The sequence below is a fragment of the Pristiophorus japonicus genome, chromosome 21 (genome assembly GCF_044704955.1).
Source record: "Pristiophorus japonicus isolate sPriJap1 chromosome 21, sPriJap1.hap1, whole genome shotgun sequence".
Classification (NCBI taxonomy): Eukaryota; Metazoa; Chordata; class Chondrichthyes; family Pristiophoridae; genus Pristiophorus; species Pristiophorus japonicus.
Genome location: NC_091997.1, coordinates 60,593,142 through 60,616,581, shown reverse-complemented (window position 1 = coordinate 60,616,581; position 23,440 = coordinate 60,593,142). Strand labels below are relative to the sequence as shown.

At 48.8% G+C, this 23,440-nt stretch overlaps 1 protein-coding gene across 1 annotated transcript in view; it reads left to right on the top strand.

Moving 5' to 3' along the window:
* Positions 1 to 23,440, top strand: part of LOC139233687 (corticotropin-releasing factor receptor 1-like) — a 350,288-nt gene that overhangs the window by 129,861 nt on the left and 196,987 nt on the right. The window contains exon 5 of the mRNA XM_070864095.1: positions 11,754 to 11,871. Within this exon, the coding sequence (XP_070720196.1) occupies positions 11,754 to 11,871 (118 nt within the window). The remainder of the gene's footprint in view (positions 1 to 11,753; positions 11,872 to 23,440) is intronic.

Below are 23,440 nucleotides of genomic sequence, written 5' to 3'. Positions count from 1 at the left end.
AAAAATGTCACCATGCGACTGTACTCAAACACTGTCACAGTGTGACTCTACCTGAACACTGTTACAGTGCGACTATACCCGAACACCTTCACAGTACGACTGTCCCCAAACACTGTCACAGTGCGACTGTACACAAACTCTGCCAGAGTGCGACTGTACCCAAGCACTGTTACAGTATGACTTTATGCCAAAACTGTCACAGTGCGACTGTACTTGAAAATTATCACAGTGCAACTGTACCCAAACACTGTCACAGTGCGAATGTATGCCAAAACTGACACAGTGCGACTGTACCTAAACACTGTCACAATGCGACTGTACCGGAATACTGACATAGTGCGACTGTGCCTCAAACACTGTCACAGTGCGACTGTACGCCAAAACTGTCACAGTACGACTGTACCTAAACACTGTCACAGTGCGACTGTGCCCCAAACACTGTTGCAATGTGGCAGTTTTGGCATACAGTCGCACTGTGCCAGTGTTTGGGTACAGTCCCACTGTGATACTGTTCAAGTACAGTCGCACTGCAACAGTTTTGGCATAAAGTCACACTGTAACAATGCTTGGGTACATTCGCACTATGGCAGAGTTTGTGTACAGTTGCACTGTGACAGTGTTTGGGGACAGTCGCACTGTGAAGGTGTTCGGGTATAGTCGCACTGTAACAGTGTTCGGGTAGAGTCACACTGTGACAGTGTTTGAGTACAGTCGCACGGTGACATTTTTCAAGTACAGTCCAACTGTGACAGTGTTCAGGTATGGTCAACCTGTGACAGTGTTCAGGTACACTCGCACTGTGACAGTGTTTGGCAATCAGTAATGAATGGGGTGCCGCAAGGATCAGGGCTGAGACACCAACTATTAACAATCTATATTAACAAATTGGAAGAGGGTATTGAGTGTAACATAGCCAAGTTTGCTGATGATACAAAGATGGGAGAAAGGGTAATGTGCGAGGAGGACATAAAGAGGCTGCAGGAGGACATAGACAGGCTCAGTGAGTGGGCAAGAATTTGGTAGATGGAGTATAATGTTGGAAAATGTGAGGTCATGCACTTTGGCAGTAAAAAATCAAAAAGCAAGTTATTATTTAAATGGAAAAAGATTGCAAAGTGCTGCAGTACAGCAGGACCTGAGGGTAATTGTTCATGAAACACAAAAGGATAGTATACAGGTAGAGCAAGTGATCAGGAAGGCCAATGGAATCTTGGCCTTTATTGCAAAGGAGATAGAGTATAAAAGCAGGGAAAGTCTTGTTACAGCTGTACAGGGTATTGGTGAGGCCACACCTGGAATACTGCGTGCAGTTTTGGTTTCCATATTTACAAAAGGATATACTTGTTGTGGAGGCAGTTCAGAGAAGGTTCATTCGATTGATTCCGGGGATGAGTGGGTTGACTTCTGAGGAAAGGTTGAGTGGGTTGGGCCTCTACTCATTGGAATTCAGAAGAAACGTATAAGATTATGAGTGGGATGGAGAAGGTGGATGCAGAGAGGATGTTTCCACTGGTGGGGGAGACTAGAACTAGAGGGCATGATCTTAGAATAAGGGGTCGCCCATTTAGAACTGAGATGAGGAGAGATTTCTTCTCTCAGAGGGTTGTAAATCTGTGGAATTCGCTGCCTCAGAGAGCTGTGGAGGCTGGGATATTAAATAAATTTAAGACAGAAATAGACAGTTTCTTAAACAATAAGGGGCTAAGATGTTATGGAGTGCTGGCAGGAATGTGTTCAGGTACAGTCGCACTATAACAGTGTTCTGGTCCAGTCACAATGTGACAGTGTTTGGGTAGAGTCCATGATCAGATCAGCCATGTTCTTAGTGAATGGTGGAGCAGAATCGAGGGGCCTTATGGCCTACCTCTGCTCCTATTTATTATGTTCTTATGTTCTTATGTTATGTGCTTATGTACCCAAACACTGTCACAGTGAGACTGTACACAGACATTGTCACAGTGCGACTGTACCTGAACACTGTTACAATGCGACTGTATGCAAACACTGTCACAGTGCAACTGTACCCGAACACTGTCACAGTGCGACTGTATCTGAACACTATCATAGTCCAACTGTACGCCAACACTGTCAAAGTGCGACTGTATCGGAAAACTGTCACAGTGTGACTGTACCTGAGCAGTGTCACAGTGCGACTGTACCCGAAAACTGTTACAGTGTGACTGTACCCAAACACTGTCACAATTTGACTGGAGCCAAACACTGTCACAGTTCGACTGTACCTGAACACTATCACAGTTTGACTGTACCTGAACACTGTCACCGTTCGGCGATACTTGAACACTGTCACAGTGCGACTCTAACCCAACACTGTCACAGTGTGACTGTACCGGAACACTGTCACAGTGCGACTGTACCGGAACACTGTCACAGTGCGACTGTACCGGAACACTATCACAATGTGACTGTACCCAAACACTGTCACAGTGCGCCTGTACCTGAACATTGTCACAGTGCGACTCTACAGGAACACTGTCACAGTGTGACTGTATCCATATACTGTCACAGAGCGCCTGTACCTGAACACTGTCACAGTGTGACTCTACAGGAACACTATCACAATGCGACTGTACCAAAACACTGTCACAGTGTGACTGTACCTGAAATATGTCATAGTGCGACTGAACCTGAACACTGCCACAATGTGACTGTACCCAAACACTGTCACAGTGCAACTGTACCCGAACACTGTCACAGTGCGACTGTATCTGAACACTATCATAGTCCAACTGTATGCCAACACTGTCACAGTGCGACTGCATCGGAAAACTGTCACAGTGTAACTGTACCTGAGCAATGTCACAGTGCGACTGTACCCGAAAACTGTTACAGTGTGACTGTACCCAAACACTGTCACAATTTGACTGGAGCCAAACACTGTCACAGTTCGACTGTACCTGAACACTATCACAGTTTGACTGTACCTGTATACTGTCACCGTTCGGCGATACTTGAACACTGTCACAGTGCGACTCTAACCCAACACTGTCACAGTGCGACTGTACCTGAACACTGTCACAGTGTGACTGTACCGGAACACTGTCACAGTGCGACTGTACCGGAACACTATCACAACGTGACTGTACCCAAACACTGTCACAGTATGCCTGTACCTGAACATTGTCACAGTGTGACTCTACAGGAACACTGTCACAATGCGACTGTACCCAAACACTGTCACAGTGTGACTGTACCTTAAATATGTCATAGTGCAACTGTACCTGAACACTGCCACAATGTGACTGTACCAAAACACTGTCATAGTGTGCCTGTACCTGAACACTGTAACAGTACGACTCCACCGGAACACTGTTACAGTGCGACCGTACCCAAACACTGTCACACTTCGACTGTAGCCAAACACTGTCACAGTGCGACTGTACCTGAACACTGTCACAGTGCAACAGTACCCAAACACTGTCACACTTCGACTGTAGCCAAACACTGTCACAGTGTGACAGTACCCAAACACTGTCACACTTCGACTGTCGCCAAACACTGTCACAGTGCGACTGTATCCATACACTGTCACAGTGCGACTGTACCTGAACACTCTCACAGTTCGACCGTACCTGAAAACGGTCACAGTTTGACTGTACTTGAAAAATGTCACCATGCGACTGTACTCAAACACTGTCACAGTGTGACTCTACCCGAACACTGTTACAGTGCGACTATACCCGAACACCTTCACAGTGCGACTGTCCCCAAACACTGTCACAGTGCGACTGTACACAAACTCTGCCATAGTGCGACTGTACCCAAGCACTGTTACAGTATGACTTTATGCCAAAACTATCACAGTGCGACTGTACTTGAAAAGTATCACAGTGCAACTGTACCCAAACGCTATCACAGTGCGACTGTATGCCAAAACTGACACAGTGCGATTGTACCTAAACACTGTCACAATGCGACTGTACCGGAATACTGACATAGTGCGACTGTGCCTCAAACACTGTCACAGTGCGACTGTACGCCAAAACTGTCACAGTACGACTGTACCTAAACACTGTCACAGTGCGACTGTGCCCCAAACACTGTTGCAACGTGGCAGTTTTGGCATACAGTTGCACTGTGCCAGTGTTTGGGTACAGTCTCACTGTGATACTGTTCAAGTACAGTCGCACTGCGACAGTTTTGGCATAAAGTCACACTGTAACAATGCTTGGGTACAGTCGCACTATGGCAGAGTTTGTGTACAGTTGCACTGTGACAGTATTTGGGGACAGTCGCACTGTGAAGGTGTTCGGGTATAGTCGCACTGTAACAGTGTTCGGGTAGAGTCACACTATGACAGTGTTTGAGTACAGTCGCACGGTGACATTTTTCAAGTACAGTCAAACTGTGACAGTGTTCAGGTATGGTCAACCTGTGACAGTGTTCAGGTACACTCGCACTGTGACAGTGTTTGGCAATCAGTAATGAATGGGGTGCCGCAGGGATCAGGGCTGAGACCACAACTATTAACAATCTATTTTAACAAATTGGAAGAGGAGACTGAGTGTAACATAGCCAAGTTTGCTGATGATACAAAGATAGGAGGAAGGGTAATGTGTGAGGAGGATATAAAGAGGCTGCAGGAGGACATAGACAGGCTAAGTGAGTGGGCAAGAATTTTGCAGATGGAGTATAATGTTGGAAAATGTGAGGTCATGCACTTTGGCAGAAAAAAATCAAAAAGCAAGTTATTATTTAGATGGAGAAAGATTGCAAAGTTCTGCAGTACAGCGGGACTTGAGGGTACTTGTTCATGAAACACAAAAGGATAGTATACAGGTACAGCACGTGATCAGGAAGGCCAATGGAATCTTGGCCTTTATTGCAAAGGGGATGGAGTATAAAAGCAGGGGAAGTCTTGTTACAGCTGTACAGGATATTGGTGAGGCCACAATTGGAATACTGCGTGCAGTTTTGGTTTCCATGTTGCTGTGGAGGTAGTTCAAAGAAGGTTCACTCAGTTGATCCCAGGGATGAGTGAAAACAAACATAGGTCCCTTGAAGTCGGACTCAGGTGAATTTATAATGGGGAATGAACAAATGGCAGACCAATCGAACAAGTACTTTGGTTCTGTCTTCACAACGGAAGACACAAATAACCTTCCCGATGTACTCGGGGTCCGAAGGTCTAGTGAGAAGGAGGAACTGAAGGATATCCTTATTAGGCGGGAAATTGTGTTAGGGAAATTGACGGGATTGAAGGCCGATAAATCCCTAGGCCCTGATAGTCTACATCCCAGAGTACTTAAGGAAGTGGCCCTAGAAATAGTGGATGCATTGGGGATAATTTTCGAACAGTCTATCGACTCTGGATCAGTTCCTAAGGACTGGAGGGTAGCTAATGTAACACCACTTTTTAAAAAAGGAGAGAGAGAGAAAACGGGTAATTATACACCAGTTAGCCTGACATCAGTAGTGGGGAAAATGTTGGAATCAATTATTAAGGATGAAATAGCAGCACATTTGGAAAGCAGTGACAGGATTGGTCCAAGTCAGCATGGATTTATGAAAGGGAAATCATGCTTGACAAATCTTCTGGAATTTTTTGAGGATGTAACTAGTAGAGTGGACAAGGAAGAACCAGTGGATGTGGTGTATTTGGACTTTCAAAGGGCTTTTGACAAGGTCCCACACAAGAGATTGGTGTGCAAAATCAAAGCACATGGTATTGGGGGTAATGTACTGACGTGGATACAGAACTGGTTGGCAGACAGGAAGCAGAGAGTCGGGATAAACGGGTTCTTTTCAGAATGGCAGGCAGTGACTAGTGGAGTGCCGCAGGGCTCAGTGCTGGGACCTCAGCTCTTTATATTAATGATTTGGATGATGGAATTTAGTGTAATATCTCCAAGTTTGTAGATGACACTAAACTGAGTGGCGGTGTGAGCTGTGAGGAGGACGCTAAGAGGCTGCAGGGTGATTTGGACAAGTTAGGCGAGTGGGCAAATATATGGCAGATGCAGTATAACATTGATAAATGTGAGGGCAAAAACAAGAAGGCAGAATATTATCTGAATGGCGGCAGGTTAGAAAAAGGAGAGGTGCAACAAGACCTGGGTGTCATGATTCATCAGTCATTGAAGGTTGGCTGCAGGTACAGCAGGCGGTGAAGAAGGCAAATGGTATGTTGGCCTTCATAGCTAGGTGATTTGAGTATAGTAGCAGGGAGGTCTTACTGCAGTTGTACAGGGCCTTGGTGAGGCCTCACCTGGAATATTGTGTTCAGTTTTGGTCTCCTAATCTGAGGAAGGACGTTCTTGCTATTGAGGGAATGCAGCGAAGGTTCACCAGACTGATTCCTGGGATGGCAAGATTGACATATGAGGAGAGACTGGATCGACTGGGCCTGTACTCACTCGAGTTTAGAAGGATGAGAGGGGATCTCATAGAAACATATAAAATTCTGACGGGACTGGACAGGTTAGATGCAGGAAGAATGTTCCCGATGTTGGGGAAGTCCAGAACCAGGAGATATAGTCTTAGCATAAGGGGTAAGTCATTTAGGACTGAGATGAGGAGTAACTTCTTCACTCAGAGAGTTGTTAACCTGTGGAATTCTCTACCACAGAGAGTTGTTGATGCCAGTTCATTGGATATATTCAAGAGGGAGTTAGATATGACCCTTACGGCTAAAGGGATCAAGGGGTATGGAAAGAAAGCAGGAACGGGATACAGAAGGAATGATCAGCCATGATCTTATTGAATGGTGGTGCAGACTCAAAGGGCCGGATGGCCTACTCCTGCACCTATTTTCTATGTTTCTATGTTTCGATGAGTGGGTTGACTTATGAGGAAAGGTTGAGGAGGTTGGGCCTCTACTCGTTGGAATTCAGAAGAATGAGAGGTGATCTTATCGAAACGTATAAGATTATGAGGAGGCTGGAGAAGGTGGATGCAGAGAGGATGTTTCCACTGGTGGGGGAGACTAGAACTAGAGGGCATGATCTTAGGGTAAGGGGCTGCCCATTTAGAACTGAAATGAGGAAAGATTTCTTCTCTCAGAGGGTTGTGGAATTCGCTGCCTCAGAGAGCTGTGGAGGTTGGGACATTAAATAAATTTAAGACAGAAATAGATAGTTTCATAAACAATAAGGGGCTAAGATGTTATGGAGTGCTGGCAGGAATGTGTTCAGGTACAGTCGCACTACAACAGTGTTCAGGTCCAGTCACAATGTGACAGTGTTTGGGTAGAGTCCATGATCAGATCAGCCACGATCTTAGTGAATGGTGGAGCAGGATCAAGGCGCCTTATGGCCTACTTCTGCTCCTATTTCTTATGTTCTTATGTTAAGTTCTTATGTACCCAAACACTGTCACAGTGCGCCTGTAGCTGAACACTGTTACAGTGCGACTATATGCAAACACTGTCACAATGCAACTGTACGCAAACACTGCCACAGTGCAACTGCACTTGAACACTGTCATATTGCGACTGTACCTGAAAACTGTTACAGTGCGACTGTACGCAAACACTGTCAAGGTGTGACTGTACCAGAGCACTGTCACAGTGCAACTGTACACGAACACTGTCACAAAGCGACTGTATCTGAACACTGTCACAGTGTGACTGTACGCAAACACAGTCACAGTGCGACTGTACGCAAACACTGTCACAGTGCGACTGTACCTGAACACTGTCATATTGCGACTGTACCTGAACACTATCACAGTGTGACTGTACCCAAACACTGTCACAATTTGACTGTAGCCAAACACTGTCACAGTTCGACTGTACCTGAACACTGTCACAGTGCGACTGTACTTGAACACTGTCACAGTTCGATGGTACTTGAACAATGTCACAGTGCAACTCTAACTCAACATTGTCACAGTGCGACTGTACCCCAACACTGCCACAGTGCGACTGTACCGGAACACTGTCACAGTGCGACTGTACCTGAACACTGTCACAGTGCGACTGTATCTGAACACTGTCACAGTGTGACTGCACCTGAACATTGTCACAGTGCGACTGGATCCGAACACTGTCACAGTGCGACTGTACCTGAACACTGTCACAGTGTGACTGTACCCAAACACTGTACAGTTCGACTGTACTTGAACACGGTCACAGTGCGACTGTACCTGAACACTGTCACAGTGTGACTGTACCCAAACACTGTACAGTTCAACTGTACTTGAACACTGTCACATTGTGTCTATACTGAAACACTGTCATCGTGTGCCTGTACCCAAACACTGTCACAGTGCGACTGTACCCAAATTCCATCACAGTGTGACTGCACCCAAACACCATCACAGTGCGACTACCTAAATACTGTTATCGTATGACTGTTCCTGAACACTGTCACAGTGCGACTGTACGTGAACACCGTCACAGTGCGACTGTATCTGAACACTGTCTCAGTGCGACTGTACTCAAACTCCATCACAGTGCAACTGCACCCAAACACCATCACAGTGTGACTGTATCTGAACACTGTCACAGTGCGACTGTTCTGGAACATTGTTACAGTGCGATTGTGCCCAAACACTGTCACAGTACAATTTTACACAAAATGCTACTCACAATTCCACATTTATCAAAATTCCCACGCTTATTTCCTTCACTCTGTCACTGACCCTCCCAGCATCCGCTTGGCCACAAAACAAAAAAACGGCAGCACAAAATAAACATTCCAAACAAAGTTTATAAATCAAACTATACTGTATTGCATATAAATATCGTGCATTCTCATAGTGCCTGTGTTCCGTGTGCCTTTGCCTACCCTAGATCTCCTAAGCAGTGGTACTCCAGGGCCTGCAGCCTGGCTGGTGGAAGGCTGCTGACTTTCAGTGGGGGAGATGGTAGATGCACTTGCAGGACGACCTTGAGCAGCTCTGGGCCTAGTCAGCCTGGCTTCAGCCTGCACCATCTCAGCATGTGCAGCAGGAGTCTGGGCTGGCTGACAGGCAACAGCAAGGGCAATGGCAGAGTGTCATTGGTGGGAGGACCAATGCCCCCAGGGCAGTGCCTCAGCAATGCTAGTAATGTGCTGGAGGACAGATAGCTGGCCTGCTGTGACACCCTGCAAGCCCCTTTCCACACTGGTAACCGCAGCCGTGAGTGCAGCAGTCTGAGCTCCCACTGCAGCAAACTGGGCCTGCATGCCTTCAGTCTGAGCTCCCACTGCAGCAAGCTGGGCCTGCATGCCTTCAGTCTGAGCTCCCACTGCAGCAAGCTGGGCCTGCATGCCTTCAGTCTGAGCTCCCACTGCAGCAAGCTGGGCCTGCATGCCTTCAGTCTGAGCTCCCACTGCAGCAAGCTGGGCCTGCATGCCTTCAGTCTGAGCTCCCACTGCAGCAAGCTGGGCCTGCATGCCTTCAGTCTGAGCTCCCACTGCATCAAGCTGGGCCTGCATGCCTTCAGTCTGAGCTCCCACTGCAGCAAGCTGGGCCTGCATGCCTTCAGTCTGAGCTCCCACTGCAGCAAGCTGGGCCTGCATGCCTTCAGTCTGAGCTCCCACTGCATCAAGCTGGGCCTGCATGCCTTCAGTCTGAGCTCCCACTGCATCAAGCTGGACCTGCATGCCTTCAGTCTGAGCTCCCACTGCAGCAAGCTGGGCCTGCATGCCTTCAATCTGAGCTCCCACTGCAGCAAGCTGGGCCTGCATGCCTTCAGTCTGAGCTCCCACTGCATCAAGCTGGGCCTGCATGCCTTCAGTCCGAGCTCCCACTGCATCAAGCTGGGCCTGCATGCCTTCAGTCTGAGCTCCCAATGCAGCAAGCTGGGCCTGCATGCCTTCAGTCTGAGCTCCCACTGCAGCAAGCTGGGCCTGCATGCCTTCAGTCTGAGCTCCCACTGCATCAAGCTGGGCCTGCATGCCTTCAGTCTGAGCTCCCACTGCAGCAAGCTGGGCCTGCATGCCTTCAGTCTGAGCTCCCACTGCAGCAAGCTGGGCCTGCATGCCTTCAGTCTGAGCTCCCACTGCATCAAGCTGGGCCTGCATGCCTTCAGTCTGAGCTCCCACTGCATCAAGCTGGGCCTGCATGCCTTCAGTCTGAGCTCCCACTGCAGCAAGCTGGGCCTGCATGCCTTCAGTCTGAGCTCCCACTGCAGCACTCAGACGTTGTGGCTTGTGCTTGCGCTGCAATGGAAGCTGGGAAATCGGCCGTCAGACGCTGCATGATGGTTGGGTCCCCAAGTGCACTAATGGATCTGCCCACCCCTTCCACACTGGGAACCATGGGCTCCTTGTTCTGCCCAAAGCCCTGAGCAAGGTTGGTGCCAGACCCCTCCAGGCTCCTTGAGATTGTGTTTCTGGCAGGCCTGCCAATGCACCAAGCATTTCATTGTACACACCCATCAGTGTTCGTCTGTAGGCCGACCCGTCGAAATCCTCATCTGAGTCCTGTGCAGCAGAACTCATGTGTGACCTGACCCTGCGGGGGGCTGGTACCCACACTGCTCATTCCCCTGCCACTCATGTCCCGTGACGCACCACGTGCCAATCCCGTGTCTAAGCTCTGCTCCAAAGTGCGCGCAGAGCCAGTATATGAGCTGGTGTCTGGGTGCGTGAAATCAAGTGATGGTGCTGGATGTTCTGCAACACTGCGTTCTCCTCTTGTATTTTGTGCTCCTCCAGCAGTGCCTGGGCAGGATGTAGTCCTTGGCTGCCTGAAAGGAGAAAGGCACAAGGGTGGGTTGTGGTGAAGGGAGCGGGGGGGAGCTTGTAAATCAGAAAAGATTGTGGGATGAGGGGAAAGTGCGCTGTGAGAAGGAGAATTAGGTATGAGGATACCTTTATCATTGGAGGTTTCAGCCCCATCACTGGCAACAGGCTCAGCAATGGACACTCCAATGCTGGATAAGGCCATTCCAGCCATTCCAGCCCTCGGGGGCCAGCTCCTGCTGCCTCCGGTTATGTACCAACTTAGGAAGTGTGTCCGTGAGTGTGGTGCAATGTGTTTGGGTGATGTGCATGCCATGGTTGAATAGCTGGCAGTGTGTGCAGGCAGTGAGATGTGGGTGTGAGTGTTGAGGCAGTGGTAAGTGTGTAAGGGTGAGGTGAAGCTGTGATTGTGAGATAGATGATTGATAGGGGTTGTTGGTAAGTCAGTGGTAGGAGTGTGGTGCATTGAGCAGTGTGTACAGTTAATGGGACATGGCATTTAAAGATGAATGCACTGACCTTGACCACTTGTGTGAGCTTATTGAACTTTTTGCGGAACTGCATGCAGCTCCTCGCAGCTTGACTGCTGGCATTGGCCACCACGGCTAACTGCAACCACTGCCTTTGCAGAGATTGTCTGAAGGGCCTTCTGGCCCCTTGTGGCTGGAGAACCCTCTTTCCTCTTGACCTCCTTCTCCACCAAGGCCTCTAGTGCCGCCTCAGAGAACCGGGAGCACACTCTCTCCCCTATTGTGTCACTATTTGGTCTTCTTCCTGCTCAGACTCTGCTCTACAGACAGCTCCAGCCAGAAAGCATCTCCATTTTAAGAGGTGCAGGCTGGCTTTAATTGGCACTCGCACAAACTTGGGGACCCTACTGAGGAGTTCAGCCACTCAACAGCACATTTAATGCTGGCTGAATGCTCCAATCATTTAAGTTAGTTGGCAGCACAATGTTTTGCGCAAGTAAATTGCGCATCTCTATCTCCGCACCGGTTTTCGGGGGCAATTGAATTTAGCCCCCCACAGCCAACAAATGAACAGAGGCTAATAGAGAGCAAATGAAACTTGGCTGATGGAACAGGACGTGTGTTCAATGTGTGCCCTTCATTCCCACGTCAGGAGCATCCGGTGTCTAAGGAACATCATCCACTGGAATCTGAGTGCCACCTTCATACTCCGCAATGCCACCTGGTTTGTGCTGCAGACGATTGATCCGAGGATCCACGCCAGCAATCAGGTTCGTTCTCTGCTCGTAGTGGTACGCAGGTCTGCAGAGGTTCCTCCTGGGGCAGGCGCTGTCTTGTTAGAAGACTGATGCAGTGGGATGCAGGGCGAGATGACAGGGCGAGGGGAAGCTGGAGGGGGAGGTGGGGGAGGGGAGGGGGCTGTGGACGGGGAGATGGTGCGGAATGGGAGGGGAGGAGGGGAGTTGAGGAGGGGAGGGGAGGGGGAGGGGAGGGGGAGGGGTTGTTGATGGGGAGAGGGTGGGGAGGGGAGGAGGGGAGGGGAGGGGGTGGGGAGGGGAAGAAGTTGTGGATGGGGAGAAGGTGGGGAGGGGAGGAGGGGAGGGGAGGGGGTGGGGAGGGGAAGGGGTTGTGGATGGGGAGAGGGTGGGGAGGGGAGGGGGAGGGGAGGGCAGGGGGAGGGGTTGTTGATGGGGAGAGGTTGGGGAGGAGTGGTGGATGGAGGAGGGGAGTTAAGGAGGGGAGGGGAGGGGGATAGGGCGCATGTGGGTAGGGAGGATGCTGGATTGGTGATGGGGATCTGGAATCTGATGGGGGGGGTGGTGAGGGATGTTGGGGTGAGGAGGGGGATGGTAAGCAGTGTGGTTGGGCTGTTGGGGTGGAGAACAGGATGAGGAGGAGTGTGGGGAGGGGGATTGTGAGGGTAGGGGCGAGGTGGGGTGTGGGAGATGGGGAAGAGGTATCGGTTTGCTCAGCAAAGTGAGAGCCAGCGATGGACATTGCTCCGATGTCAGTCTGCGTCACACTCTGAGAGGTTTTTCATTAGTTCCTGGGATGTGGGCATCGGTGACACATCTGGCTTTTATAGGCTATCTCTAATTGCACGTGAGGAGTTGGTGGTGAACCGAATTCTTGAACAGCTGCAGTCCGCGTGATGAAAGGACTATGACGGAGCGAGTTACAGGATGTTAACCCAGAGACGATGAAGGAATGGCGCGAAACACACTGAGAGTGTCACACACTGAGAGTGTCACACTGAGAGTGTCACACACTGAGAGTGTCACACTGAGAGTGTCACACTGAGAGTGTCACACACTGAGAGTGTCACACTGAGAGTGTCACACACTGAGAGTGTCACACTGAGAGTGTCACACACTGAGAGTGTCACACTGAGAGTGTCACACTGAGAGTGTCACACACTGAGAGTGTCACACTGAGAGTGTCACACACTGAGAGTGTCACACTGAGAGTGTCACACACTGAGAGTGTCACACACTGAGAATGTCACACTGAGAGTGTCACACTGAGAGTGTCACACTGAGAGTGTCACACACTGAGAGTGTCACACTGAGAGTGTCACACTGACAGTGTCACACATTGAGAGCATCACATTGAGAGCATCAGACTGAGAGTGTCACACACTGAGAGTGTCACACTGAGATGTCACACATTGAGAGCATCACATTGAGAGCATCAGACTGAGAGTGTCACACACTGAGAGTGTCACACTGAGAGTGTCATACATTGAGAGCGTCACAATGAAAGTGTCACACACTGAGAGTGTCACACACTGAGAGTGTCACACTGAGAGTGTCACACACTGAGAGTGTCACACATTGAGAGTATCACACACTGAGAGTATCACACACTGAGAGTGTCACACTGAGAGTGTCACACACTGAGAGTGTCACACATTGAGAGTGTCACACTGAGAGTGTCACACACTGAGAGTGTCACACTGAGAGTGTCACACACTGAGAGTGTCACAAATTGAGAGTGTCACACTGAGAGTGTCACACACTGAGAGTGTCACACTGAGAGTGTCACACATTGAGAGTGTCACACTGAGAGTGTCACACATTGAGAGTGTCACACACTGAGAGTGTCACACTGAGAGAGTCACACTGAGAGTGTCACACACTGAGAGTGTCACACACTGAGAGTGTCACACTGAGAGTTTCACACATTGAGAGTGTCACACATTGAGAGCGTCACACTGAGAGTGTCACACACTGAGAGTGTCACATATTGAGAGTGTCACACTGAGAGTGTCACACACTGAGAGTGTCACACATTGAGCATGTCACACACTGAGAGTGTCACACACTGAGAGTGTCACACTGAGAGTGCCACACTGTGAGAGTGCCACACTGTGAGAGTGGCACATTGAGAGTGTCACACTGAGAGTGTCACACTGTGAGAGTGGCACACATTGAGCGTGTCACACACTGAGAGTGTCACACATTGAGAGTGTCACACTGAGAGTGTCACACTGAGAGTGTCACACTGAGAGTGTCACACATTGAGAGTGTCACATTGAGAGTGTCACACTGAGAGTGTCACACATGAGAGTGTCACACACTGAGTGTCACACACTGAGAGTGTCACACATTGAGAGTGTCACACTGAGAGTGTCACACACTGAGAGTGTCACACTGAGAGTGTCAAACTGAGAGTGTCACACAGTGAGAGTGTCAACCACTGAGAGAGTCACACTGAGAGTGTCACACATTGAGAGTGTCACACTGAGAGTGTCACACATTGAGTGCGTCACATTGAGAGTGTCACACTGAGAGTGTCACACACTGAGAGTGTCACACTGAGAGTGTCACAGACTGAGAGCGTCACACACAGTGAAAGTGTCAAACTGAGAGTGTCACACATTGAGAGTGTCACACTGAGAGTGTCACACACTGAGAGTGTCACACATTGAGAGCGTCACACTGAGAGTGTCATACTGAGAGTGTCACACACTGAGAGTGTCACACTGAGAGTGTCACACATTGAGACTGTCACACTGAGAGTGTCACACACTGAGAGTGTCACACACTGAGAGTATCACACATTGAGTGTCACACTGAGAGTGTCACACACTGAGAGTGTCACACTGAGAGTGTCAAACTGAGAGTGTCACACATTGAGAGTGTCACACTGAGAGTGTCACACACTGAGAGTGTCACACTGAGAGTGTCACACACTGAGAGTGTCACACTGAGAGTGTCACACACTGAGAGTGTCACACATTGAGAGTGTCACACTGAGAGTGGCACACATTGAGAGTGTCACACTGAGAGTGTCACACTGAGAGTGTCACACACTGAGCGTGTCACACACTGAGTGTCACACACTGAGAGTGTCACACACTGAGAGTGTCACACATTGAGAGTGTCACACTGAGAGTTTCACACACTGAGAGTGTCACACATTGAGAGTGTCACACATTGAGAGCGTCACACTGAGAGTGTCACACACTGTGAGTGTCACATATTGAGAGTGTCACACTGAGAGTGTCACACACTGAGAGTGTCACACATTGAGCATGTCACACACTGAGAGTGTCACACACTGAGAGTGTCACATGGAGAGTGCCACACTGTGAGAGTGGCACACATTGAGCATGTCACACACTGAGAGTGTCACACATTGAGAGTGTCACACACTGAGAGCGTCACACTGTGAGAGTGGCACACATTGAGCGTGTCACACACTGAGAGTGTCACAAATTGAGAGTGTCACACTGAGGGTGTCACACTGAGAGTGGCACACATTGAGAGTGTCACACTGAGAGTGTCACACTGAGAGTGTCACACTGACAGTGTCACACACTGAGCGTGTCACACACTGAGAATGTCACACTGAGAGTGTCACAGACTGAGAGTGTCACAGACTGAGAGTGTCACAGACTGAGAGTGTCACAGACTGAGAGTGTCACACACTGAGAGTGTCAAACTGAGAGTGTCACACATTGAGAGTGTCACACTGAGAGTTCACACTGAGAGTGTCACACACTGCGAGTGTCACACATTGAGAGCATCACACTGAGAGTGTCACACACTGAGAGTGTTCACTGAGAGTGTCACACACTGAGAGTGTCACACACTGAGAGTGTCACACTGTGAGAGTGGCACACATTGAGCGTGTCACACACTGAGAGTGTCACTCATTGAGAGTGTCACACTGAGAGTGTCACACATTGAGTGCATCACACTGAGAGTGTCACACTCTGAGATTGTCACACTGAGAGTGTCACAGACTGAGAGTGTCACACACTGAGACTGTCACACTGCGAGTGTTACACTGAGAGTGTCACACTGAGAGTGTCACACACTGAGAGTGTCACATATGGAGAGTGTCACACTGAGAGTGCCACACTGTGAGAGTGGCACATATTGAGCATGTCACACACTGAGTGTCACACACTGAGAGTGTCACACTGAGAGTGTCACACTGAGAGTGTCACACTGAGAGTGTCACACACTGAGCGTGTCACACACTGAGTGTCACACACTGAGAGTGTCACACACTGAGAGTGTCACACACTGAGAGTGTCACACATTGAGAGTGTCACACTGAGAGTTTCACACACTGAGAGTGTCACACATTGAGAGTGTCACACATTGAGAGCGTCACACTGAGAGTGTCACACACTGTGAGTGTCACATATTGAGAGTGTCACACTGAGAGTGTCACACACTGAGAGTGTCACACATTGAGCATGTCACACACTGAGAGTGTCACACACTGAGAGTGTCACACATTGAGCATGTCACACACTGAGAGTGTCACACACTGAGAGTGTCACACTGAGAGTGCCACACTGTGAGAGTGGCACACATTGAGCATGTCACACACTGAGAGTGTCACACACTGAGAGTGTCACACACTGAGAGCGTCACACTGTGAGAGTGGCACACATTGAGCGTGTCACACACTGAGAGTGTCACAAATTGAGAGTGTCACACTGAGGGTGTCACACTGAGAGTGGCACACATTGAGAGTGTCACACTGAGAGTGTCACACTGAGAGTGTCACACTGACAGTGTCACACACTGAGCGTGTCACACACTGAGAATGTCACACTGAGAGTGTCACAGACTGAGAGTGTCACAGACTGAGAGTGTCACACACTGAGAGTGTCAAACTGAGAGTGTCACACATTGAGAGTGTCACACTGAGAGTTCACACTGAGAGTGTCACACACTGCGAGTGTCACACATTGAGAGCATCACACTGAGAGTGTCACACACTGAGAGTGTCACACTGAGAGTGTCACACACTGAGAGTGTCACACACTGAGAGTGTCACACTGTGAGAGTGGCACACATTGAGCGTGTCACACACTGAGAGTGTCACTCATTGAGAGTGTCACACTGAGAGTGTCACACATTGAGTGCATCACACTGAGAGTGTCACACTCTGAGATTGTCACACTGAGAGAGTCACAGACTGAGAGTGTCACACACTGAGACTGTCACACTGCGAGTGTTACACTGAGAGTGTCACACTGAGAGTGTCACACACTGAGAGTGTCACATATGGAGAGTGTCACACTGAGAGTGCCACACTGTGAGAGTGGCACATATTGAGCATGTCACACACTGAGTGTCACACACTGAGAGTGTCACACTGAGAGTGGCACACATTGAGAGTGTCAAACATTGAGTGCATCACACTGAGAGTGTCACACACTGAGAGTGTCACACTGAGAGTGTCACACATTGAGAGTTTCACACTGAGAGTGTCACACATTGAGATTGTCACACACTGAGAGTGTCACACTGAGAGTGTCACACACTGAGAGTGTCACACTGAGAGTTTCACACACTGAGAGTGTCACACATTGAGAGTGTCACACATTGAGAGCGTCACACTGAGAGTGTCACACACTGAGAGTGTCACATATTGAGAGTGTCACATATTGAGAGTGTCACACTGAGAGTGTCACACACTGAGAGTGTCACACATTGAGCATGTCACACACTGAGAGTGTCACACTGAGAGTGTCACACTGTGAGAGTGGCACACATTGAGCCTGTCACACACTGAGAGTGTCACACATTGAGAGTGTCACACTGAGAGTGTCACACACTGAGAGTGTCACACTGAGAGTGTCACACATTGAGAGTGTCACACTTCGAGTGTCACACAGTGAGAGTGTCAACCACTGAGAGAGTCACACTGAGAGTGTCACACATTGAGAGTGTCAATCTAAGAGTGTCACACATTGAGAGCGTCACAATGAAAGTGTCACACTGAGAGTGTCACACACTGAGAGTGTCACACTGAGAGTGCCACACATTGAGAGTGTCACACTTCGAGTGTCACACAGTGAGAGTGTCAACCACTGAGAGAGTCACACATTGAGAGTGTCAATCTAAGAGTGTCACACATTGAGAGCGTCACAATGAAAGTGTCACACTGAGAGTGTCACACACTGAGAGTGTCACACTGAGAGTGTCACACATTGAGAGTGTCACACTTCGAGTGTCACACAGTGAGAGTGTCAACCACTGAGAGAGTCACACTGAGAGTGTCACACATTGAGAGTGTCAATCTAAGAGTGTCACACATTGAGAGCGTCACAATGAAAGTGTCACACTGAGAGTGTCACACACTGAGAGTGTCACATATTGAGAGTGTCACACTGAGAGTGCCACACTGTGAGAGTGCCACACTGTGAGAGTGGCACACATTGAGCATGTCACACACTGAGTGTCACACACTGAGAGTATCACACTGAGAGTGTCACACTGAGAGTGTCACACTGAGAGTGTCACACTGAGAGTGTCACACTGAGAGTGTCACACATTGAGAGTGTCACACATTGAGTGCATCACACTGAGAGTGTCACACATTGAGAGTGTCACACACTGAGAGTGTCACACTGAGAGTGTCACAGACTGAGCGTGTCACACACTGAGAGTGTCACACAATGAGAGAATCACACACTGAGAGTGTCACACAGTGAGAGTGTCATCCACTGAGAGAGTCACACTGAGAGTGTCACTCATTGAGAGTGTCACACTGAGAGTGTCACACATTGAGTGCATCACACTGAGAGTGTCACACTCTGAGAGTGTCACAGACTGAGAGTGTCACAGACTGAGAGTGTCACACACTGAGACTGTCACACTGAGAGTGTTACACTGAGAGTGTCACACTGAGAGTGTCACACACTGAGAGTGTCACATATTGAGAGTGTCACACTGAGAGTGCCACACTGTGAGAGTGGCACATATTGAGCATGTCACACACTGAGAGTGTCACACACTGAGAGTGTCACACTGAGAGTGGCACACATTGAGAGTGTCACACATTGAGTGCATCACACATTGAGTGCATCACACTGAGAGTGTCACACACTGAGAGTGTCACACACTGAGAGTGTCACACTGAGAATGTCACACATTGAGAGTGTCACACTGAGAGTGTCACACATTGAGATTGTCACACACTGAGAGTGTCACACTGAGTGTGACACACTGAGAGTGTCACACTGAGAGTTTCACACACTGAGAGTGTCACACATTGAGAGCGTCACACTTAGAGTGTCACACACTGAGAGTGTCACACTGAGAGTGTCACACACTGAGAGTGTCACATATTGAGAGTGTCACACTGAGAGTGCCACACTGTGAGAGTGGCACACATTGAGCATGTCACACACTGAGTGTCACACACTGAGAGTATCACACTGAGAGTGTCACACTGAGAGTGTCACACTGAGAGTGTCACACATTGAGAGTGTCACACATTGAGTGCATCACACTGAGAGTGTCACACATTGAGAGTGTCACACACTGAGAGTGTCACACTGAGAGTGTCACAGACTGAGCGTGTCACACACTCAGAGTGTCACACAATGAGAGTATCACACACTGAGAGTGTCACACAGTGAGAGTGACATCCACTGAGAGAGTCACACTGAGAGTGTCACTCATTGAGAGTGTCACACTGAGAGTGTCACACATTGAGAGCGTCACACTTAGATTGTCACACACTGAGAGTGTCACATATTGAGAGTGTCACACTGAGAGTGTCACACACTGAGAGTGTCACACATTGAGCATGTCACACACTGAGAGTGTCACACTGAGAGTGCCACACTGTGAGAGTGTCACACATTGAGAGTGTCACACATTGAGAGTGTCTCACTGAGAGTGTCACACACTGAGAGTGTCACACTGAGAGTGTCACACATTGAGAGTGTCACACTTCGAGTGTCACACAGTGAGAGTGTCAACCACTGAGAGAGTCACACTGAGAGTGTCACACATTGAGAGTGTCACACTAAGAGTGTCACACTAAGAGTGTCACACTAAGAGTGTCACACTAAGAGTGTCACACATTGAGTGCATCACATTGAGTGCATCACACTGAGAGTGTCACACTGAGAGTGTCACACTGAGAGTGTCACAGACTGAGAGTGTCACACACTGAGAGTGTCAATCTAAGAGTGTCACACATTGAGAGCGTCACAATGAAAGTATCACACTGAGAGTGTCACACATTGAGAGTGTCACACTTCGAGTGTCACACAGTGAGAGTGTTAACCACTGAGAGAGTCGCACTGAGAGTGTCACACATTGAGAGTGTCACACATTGAGAGTGTCACACTAAGAGTGTCACACTAAGAGTGTCACACTAAGAGTGTCACACATTGAGTGCATCACATTGAGAGTGTCACACTGAGTGTGTCACACACTGAGAGTGTCACAGAATGAGAGTGTCACAGAATCAGAGTGTCACAGACTGAGAGTGTCACACACTGAGAGTGTTAAACTGAGAGTGTCACACATTGAGAGTGTCACACTGAGAGTTCACACTGAGTGTGTCACACAGTGAGAGTGTCATCCACTGAGAGAGTCACACTGAGAGTGTCACTCATTGAGAGTGTCACACTGAGAGTGTCACACATTGAGTGCATCACACTGAGAGTGTCACACTCTGAGAGTGTCACACTGAGAGTGTCACAGACTGAGAGTGTCACAGACTGAGAGTGTCACAGTGAGAGTGTCACACTGAGAGTGTCAAACTGAGAGTGTCACACACTGAGAGTGTCACACATTGAGAGTGTCACACACTGAGAGTGTCACATATTTGAGAGTGTCACACTGAGAGTGTCACACACTGAGCATGTCACACACTGAGAGTGTCATACTGAGGGTGACACTGTGAGAGTGGCAGACATTGAGCATGTCACACACTGAGAGTGTCACACTGAGAGTGTCACACTGAGAGTGTCACACACTGAGAGTGTCACACATTGAGAGTGTCACACTGAGAGTGTCACACACTGAGAGTGTCACACTGAGAGTGTCACACATTGAGAGTGTCACACTTCGAGTGTCACACAGTGAGAGTGTCAACCACTGAGAGAGTCACACTGAGAGTGTCACACATTGAGAGTGTCACACATTGAGTGCATCACACTGAGAGTGTCACACACTGAGAGTGTCACACACTGAGAGTGTCACACTGAGAGTGTCACACATTGAGAGTGTCACACTGAGAGTGTCACACATTGAGATTGTCACACACTGAGAGTGTCACACTGAGAGTGTCACACTGAGAGTGTCACACACTGAGAGTTTCACACACTGAGAGTGTCACACATTGAGAGTGTCACACATTGAGAGCGTCACACTTAGAGTGTCACACACTGAGAGTGTCACATTGAGAGTGTCACATTGAGAGTGTCAAACATTGAGTGCATCACACTGAGAGTGTCACACACTGAGAGTGTCACACTGAGAGTGTCACACATTGAGAGTTTCACACTGAGAGTGTCACACATTGAGATTGTCACACACTGAGAGTGTCACACTGAGAGTGTCACACACTGAGAGTGTCACACTGAGAGTTTCACACACTGAGAGTGTCACACATTGAGAGTGTCACACATTGAGAGCGTCACACTGAGAGTGTCACACACTGAGAGTGTCACATATTGAGAGTGTCACATATTGAGAGTGTCACACTGAGAGTGTCACACACTGAGAGTGTCACACATTGAGCATGTCACACACTGAGAGTGTCACACTGAGAGTGTCACACTGTGAGAGTGGCACACATTGAGCCTGTCACACACTGAGAGTGTCACACATTGAGAGTGTCACACTGAGAGTGTCACACACTGAGAGTGTCACACTGAGAGTGTCACACATTGAGAGTGTCACACTTCGAGTGTCACACAGTGAGAGTGTCAACCACTGAGAGAGTCACACTGAGAGTGTCACACATTGAGAGTGTCAATCTAAGAGTGTCACACATTGAGAGCGTCACAATGAAAGTGTCACACTGAGAGTGTCACACACTGAGAGTGTCACACTGAGAGTGCCACACATTGAGAGTGTCACACTTCGAGTGTCACACAGTGAGAGTGTCAACCACTGAGAGAGTCACACATTGAGAGTGTCAATCTAAGAGTGTCACACATTGAGAGCGTCACAATGAAAGTGTCACACTGAGAGTGTCACACACTGAGAGTGTCACACTGAGAGTGTCACACATTGAGAGTGTCACACTTCGAGTGTCACACAGTGAGAGTGTCAACCACTGAGAGAGTCACACTGAGAGTGTCACACATTGAGAGTGTCAATCTAAGAGTGTCACACATTGAGAGCGTCACAATGAAAGTGTCACACTGAGAGTGTCACACACTGAGAGTGTCACATATTGAGAGTGTCACACTGAGAGTGCCACACTGTGAGAGTGCCACACTGTGAGAGTGGCACACATTGAGCATGTCACACACTGAGTGTCACACACTGAGAGTATCACACTGAGAGTGTCACACTGAGAGTGTCACACTGAGAGTGTCACACTGAGAGTGTCACACATTGAGAGTGTCACACATTGAGTGCATCACACTGAGAGTGTCACACATTGAGAGTGTCACACACTGAGAGTGTCACACTGAGAGTGTCACAGACTGAGCGTGTCACACACTGAGAGTGTCACACAATGAGAGAATCACACACTGAGAGTGTCACACAGTGAGAGTGTCATCCACTGAGAGAGTCACACTGAGAGTGTCACTCATTGAGAGTGTCACACTGAGAGTGTCACACATTGAGTGCATCACACTGAGAGTGTCACACTCTGAGAGTGTCACAGACTGAGAGTGTCACAGACTGAGAGTGTCACACACTGAGACTGTCACACTGAGAGTGTTACACTGAGAGTGTCACACTGAGAGTGTCACACACTGAGAGTGTCACATATTGAGAGTGTCACACTGAGAGTGCCACACTGTGAGAGTGGCACATATTGAGCATGTCACACACTGAGAGTGTCACACACTGAGAGTGTCACACTGAGAGTGGCACACATTGAGAGTGTCACACATTGAGTGCATCACACATTGAGTGCATCACACTGAGAGTGTCACACACTGAGAGTGTCACACACTGAGAGTGTCACACTGAGAATGTCACACATTGAGAGTGTCACACTGAGAGTGTCACACATTGAGATTGTCACACACTGAGAGTGTCACACTGAGTGTGACACACTGAGAGTGTCACACTGAGAGTTTCACACACTGAGAGTGTCACACATTGAGAGCGTCACACTTAGAGTGTCACACACTGAGAGTGTCACACTGAGAGTGTCACACACTGAGAGTGTCACATATTGAGAGTGTCACACTGAGAGTGCCACACTGTGAGAGTGGCACACATTGAGCATGTCACACACTGAGTGTCACACACTGAGAGTATCACACTGAGAGTGTCACACTGAGAGTGTCACACTGAGAGTGTCACACATTGAGAGTGTCACACATTGAGTGCATCACACTGAGAGTGTCACACATTGAGAGTGTCACACACTGAGAGT